Source organism: Crocuta crocuta, unplaced genomic scaffold (genome assembly GCF_008692635.1).
Source record: "Crocuta crocuta isolate KB4526 unplaced genomic scaffold, BGI_CrCroc_1.0 scaffold193, whole genome shotgun sequence".
Lineage (NCBI taxonomy): Eukaryota > Metazoa > Chordata > Mammalia > Carnivora > Hyaenidae > Crocuta > Crocuta crocuta.
In genome coordinates this window covers 7,171,323-7,177,033 of record NW_027529624.1, presented here as the reverse complement: position 1 = coordinate 7,177,033, position 5,711 = coordinate 7,171,323, and the positions used below count along the sequence as shown (strand labels likewise).

Below are 5,711 nucleotides of genomic sequence, written 5' to 3'. Positions count from 1 at the left end.
GGGGGGGACAAAGAAGAGTCAGAAAGTCCAGATTTTGAACACTGGCCCTTCCAGGGACAGCATCTGTGAAATGGGTTGCCTTTTCCTCGGTGACCACACCTCCTTCCCTTTCCTCCTGGGAGCCCTTCTCTGGTTGGCTGACAGTGCCACAGCCCTCCTGACCCTCTCCAGCAAGATCACCAAAGCTCCTACAGGAACAGTCCCCCCGCCCAGGCCCAGTGCAGACCAGGAAGGGGCCATGACCTGTGTAAGGCCATTCACGTAGCGAGTCAGGGAGCAGAACTTTTGCAAGTCGTTTTCCCAGGACAAGTCTCCCAGAGTAAGACTGGAAGGTGGCCTGGGGGGAGGGAGGTGTCTGAGCACGGGTCCTATTCTGATTCTTGATCTGGATGCTGGCTACACACGTCCAGCTTGAGTGCGTTACCTGCACATTTATGCTCTGGGCCCCTTCCCGCAGTGCCTCTCTCTGCTCCGGCAGGGGCTGGGCTGCCAGGACTCACGGGGAAGGGGAGGGGCATCACCACGGCCGATATTACATAGGCCGGGCTCAGCCCACCTCTGGCCTTCCGGCCATTCCCTGGAATGCCTGTCAAGGTCCGCCCACTACCAGGGCCAGCACATACCCCCCAGGTCTCAGCCCTCCTGGAGCTCCCCCCAAACTCTATCCACGTTATTTCAAATACTTAGTTCTCTTTCCTCAAGAAGATGGCAAGTTTTCAGGGATGTGCCAGAATGACACCTCCGACTTCTTTCTACACGGCCTCCTCTAACAAATAGGGTTTAAGGGGCGCCTGGGTGGCTTGGTCGGTTAAGCGTCCGACTTCAGCTCAGGTCACGATCTCGCGGTTCGTGGGTTTGGGCCCTACATCAGGCTCTGGGCTGACAGCTCGGAGCCTGGAGCCTGCTTCGGAGTCTATGGATCCCCCTCTCTCTGTGTCCCTCCTTTCCTGCTCACTCTCTCTCAAAAAATAAATGTTAAAAAATTAAAAAAAAAAAAAGGAAATAGAGCTTGAGCCTCCGGAGAGACCTAGGTCACAATGATTTTATCCCTCGCTGTGTGTCTTTGGTCAAGTATCTCGACTTCTCTGAGCTTCAGTCTTCTGACTTGTAAAGTAGGGCTGATAAGGTTAGAAGTATCTATCCTTCCCGTTGTAGGTTTCGCACAGCGCTTAGCATAGAGGCATGCACCAGGTGACGGGGAAATGTCCCCAGAGTGGACTGGGTTGCTGTCCCTCTGCAACGCAGGGCAGGAGTCCTGTGCTGGACGGTCTCTTTGGCCCTTCCAGGCTAGGCTGTGATGGCCGAGGAGCTAGATGGAGCTCCATGGCCTTAGGCAGCCCAAGTTCTAGGCCTCGGTCTCACGGAGCGGCTGCTATGGGCCCAGGAGAGGCGGAAGCTCTGTGGGCCCGTCTCCTGTCCACCCACCGAGGCGCTGGGCTGGCTGGACTCCCAGGGCCCCTCCAGCACGGACATTCCAAAACGCTGTGAAAGACGATGAGTAGCAGCCAGCGCTGGGTGGGGCCTGTGATCTCTGCCCTCCAGAGACCCTGGGNGGGGTGGGCAAGCGGGCAGCAGGGACGGATAAAACGTGTGGGCAGGAAACACAATGACAGTCTCTTTGGCTCCAAGCCCTGCCCCGAGGCCTCCCCCGCATGCGAGTGACGGGCGCATGCAGGGCAGGGGCGGGGGGACGTTCCCTCCCAGGCTTGGCGGGTGGGAAGCCAGCTCCTGGACTCCATCAGCCTGGCAGCCGAAAGGGCAGAGCCAGCTAGAGGCCACTGTCCCTCCTGGTTCTAAGGACGGACACGGTAGAGAAAGGGAAGGGCAGGGGCGCCTGGGTGGCTCACTTGGTTAAGTGTCCGACTTCAGCTCAGGTCATGATCTCACGGTTCGTGGGTTCAAGCCCCGCGTCAGACTCCTGCGTTGGGGTCAAGGCTGACAGCCAGCTCAGAGCCTGGAGCCTGTCTTCAGATTCTGTATCTCCCCCTCTCTCTGACCCTGCCCTGCTCACGCTCTCCCTCTCTCTCTCTCAAAAATAAATAAAACATTAAAAAAAAAGAGAGAGACAGAAAGGGAAGGGCTATCCACGGAGCTACAGCAGGGGCCCTCCGCGGCTCGACCGACCCTGCAGTCTACCCTGGAAAAGAATCCTCATTGTCCACCATGCCCACTTCATAGATGTGGCCCCTGAGGCCAGAGGACTTAACCAGTGGAGCCCCAGGTAGGTGAGACTTCCGAGCCTGTGCTCTGAGGCTCACTTCTCTGGGGAGGGAGAGGTTCCAGTGTGGCCAAAGTCATTGGGAGTCTGTAATGTCTCAGGCTACATGATCTCCGTGAGCCCTTCCACCCCAGACCCTCGGACCCAAAGGGGACAGAGCCCAGGGACTCTCAGTGAGAGGAAGGGATGGGGCATAGGGTGTGAGGGGCCAGGAGGCCTCTATCCCTGCCACCTTGTGTGCCTGCAGATTGTCCTAGGAGGCCAAGATGACAGTGGCCTCCACTTCGCAGCCCCTCAGCCCGAGGCCCTCCCCGACTGCACGAGATGTGCCTGGCCTCACGGTGCCCATGCTGAGCCCACCCGCAGCCCTCCACGCAGAGGCCAGGCTCTCTAGAAGGCCCAGACAAGCCATGGAAGCAGCTCAGACTCCTCGGCTGCCCCCAGATCCCCCTGGGGCCCTGAGGCTGCACTGGCCAACCCCGCCCTTCTGCGTGCAGCCCTCCTACCTCTCCAGGCTCGTCCAAGATCGACATCCATCCCTTCTTGAAATTGAGCAGATCGGGCTACGGAGAGATGAGGAGGCAGATGATTTAGGCTCGGCGGGGAGCCAACCGGGGCTGGGGAAGAAGGCGTGTTGTACCCATCCTGCCCCCCGAGGCCTGTGAGACTGATGTCCTGGAAAGCCAGGAGAGGGGGGCGCCTGGGTGGCTCAGTTGGTTAAGTGTCCGACTTCGGCTCAGGTCACGGTCTCACGGTTTGTGGGTTCAAGCCCTGCGTTGGGCTCTGTGCTGACAGCTCAGAACCTGGAGCCTGTTTCAGATTCTGTGTCTCCCTCTCTCTCTGACCCTCCCCTGCTCATGCTGTCTCTCTCTCTCAGAAATAAATAAAACATTAAAAAAAAATTAAAAAGAAAAAAGAAAAAAAAAAGCCAGGAGAGAGGGGGCTGAGGGTGGCCCAGGTAACCCACAAATCCAGGCAGGTCCCTTAACCACTGACAATCTTGGCCCATTTCCCTGACAATCTCTGAGAGCCAAGCCGGCAGGCAGGGTGACTGGCACATCGGCCACAGGTGGCCAGGCTCCCCTCCTCCCAGCCTACTTCCTCTCCAAAGAGCGGGCGAGAGACCCCAGAGAGCGTTGATTACAGCCTGAACCAGCAGGGCTGAGCAAATGGTCCAGGCGCTCTCACCACCAGGAAAATGCCCTTAATGCCCCCGCTCACCCCCAACCCACGGCCCCCGCTGTGGTCCCACCAGCCCTGCCCTTTCCTTGTCTCCTGGAGCCTCTGAGCGATGCAACCAGGCCCAGGCTGGGGTCAAAGATCAGGGTTCCCCCCTCCTGCCCCCCCCCCCCGAGATCTCTGGAAGGGCCAGGAAGATGGCACTTCAATCGAGGCAAGCCCTACCTGTCGGGTGCTGCCCAGGGGGGCACGGCCTTGGGGTCTGGGGGCTCCCAGCCGCTGCATGTTGTGAGCTAGGTACCCCTACCTGGGCCTAGATGCAGCAGCTGTTCACCCAGATGCTGTTCACCCACGCCCATCTGGTGGGCTCTGGCCACCTGACCCTCCCTGCCCACCACCAGCAGACTTCTCTCTCTCTCTCTCTCTCCTAAGTCCTGGTACCTCAGCAGAGTGTCAGCCTCTGGCCACTGGCGGGGAGGAGCGCGGGCGGGCCAGGCTGCAGGCAGAGAGGAGGTGGCCACCTGTCGCTATGGCCCTGAGCCCACCTATCAGTACTGGCATCGCGGCCTCACCAGGCCAAGGTGTCTGGTTGCGTGGAAGGAGCTTGCGGCGCAGCGCAGGGGGGTGGGCTGCATAGACAGCAGCTGGAAACCAGAGCCGCCTGACCCGGCTGCCTCCCCTGATCTGCCCTCCTCCCCATCTCCTCTTCCTCAGGTGCAGGAAGTGGCCTAAGAGGGGCCTGGGCCGGCAGCCTGGACATCCAGAGCCAGCCACAGCCCGGGCTGTGCGCTGTGCGGCCAGGGCCGCTGGATCTCAGCAGGCCGGCCCAGAGGCCCCACCCCTGCCCCACCCCTGAACGGCAGCCCCTCCCCGAATACCTGTCTGAGGGAGGGGACCCAGGCTCAGCTTGGAGCTGGGAAGCCCTGGGGCTGTGTTGGCCCTGTCTCTAGTCTTCCTCACCCTGTTCCCCATGAGTGCGGAGGGGCTGCCTGGGGTGGGGGGTGGGGGGTGGTCCCAAGCTAAGACTGAAGCCGGGCAGCTACATGTGGGGCCGCCAAGTCATCCGGGTAACCCCCATCCAGACTGGGACCTCTAGTGACCCCCAAGGCCTGGCATGCGGTGACTAGGCCTCAGTAAAATCCTGCTGAATAAACATCATTCCCCTTCACCTTCCTGGTCGAAATTCCTGTGCTTTGGGGACAGTCTCCACCCCCACCCCCGGCTCTGAGAAGTCAGGCTATCTGGGGTGGCCCAGAGAGTGGCCTTGCTGTGCTGGTCTAGGAGAAAGCCCGAGGGAAGGAGGAGCAGACAACCTGGCCACTCAGACTGGGCTGGGGCTGAGGGACCAGCCATGGGTTTCCAGAGCTGAGCAAGGGCTCCCCGGCTAGAATGACAGACTGGGGCCCCAAGGGGTGCCTGGGAAGCAGCGGGGGGAGGAGGAGGGGTCCCTGTGACCTTCCTAGGCCACATCCCCTCCCTGAGCCCTGACTGCCTAATGCAGCAAATGATGCTGGGGGTAGGGGTACAGAGGTGGGGGTCCTGCCCTCCCCGAAGCCTTGTGAGAGGGCTGAACGAGCTACGCGTGGAGAAGCTCTGTGACCCTCTGGAAGCTCGTACAAACACCCCAGGAGCACGTCAGGCACGAGATGGGCANCACCTGGGATCCTCTGTCCAGTGTCAAGAAGTCTGCTAGCCTGAGTCCCTCATGTCGCATCCTTCGCTCAGGCCCAGCCACCCCACCTCCACCCGAAGCAGCTCAGGAGTCCTGAACAGCTCTCACAGCCTGCCCTCTCCTCCCTTCGGCCATGGCCATGGCCACGGCCACAGCGGAGGCCATGGCTCAACACCACCTCCCGCCCGCCTGGACCACTGACGTGGCCTCCTCTAAGCACAGAGCGTCTCAAAAAGGCCTAGCGTCCCAAGTCATGCTTCCAGCCTGGCCTCCACCTTGCGGAGGGAAACCCATTTTTATATCACCACCAATGCTCCCCAATCCCCAACCATCGGGATGCCAGGCCCTCCACACCAGCCCATGCTCTCTGCCTAAATATCAGCCTTCCTCCTCCTCCACGGACCAGGCAAACCTCTGCTTGTGCCTTAAGGCCCAGCGTTCAATGCCCCCTCTGAGGCCCCTTTCCCTGTACACACCACACCGTGCCAGTGCCCTCTCACAGCCTCCGTGGCATTTGTGATTATCTTGAAGCCACTGACTTATCCGTCACAGGCTAGAGTAGAAGCAACTTGCAGTTGTGGACATGCGCTTAGACCCAGAGGCTAAGAGACTGTTTAGTTAAAAAAAAAAAAAAAAAAAAAA

The 5,711-nt window shown here is 59.9% G+C and overlaps 1 protein-coding gene across 1 annotated transcript in view; it reads right to left on the bottom strand.

The window, feature by feature from the left end:
- The window catches only part of TRIOBP (TRIO and F-actin binding protein), a 52,329-nt gene that overhangs the window by 14,560 nt on the left and 32,058 nt on the right, over positions 1–5,711 (bottom strand). The window contains exon 12 of the mRNA XM_077761973.1: positions 2,725–2,781. Within this exon, the coding sequence (XP_077618099.1) occupies positions 2,725–2,781 (57 nt within the window). The remainder of the gene's footprint in view (positions 1–2,724; positions 2,782–5,711) is intronic.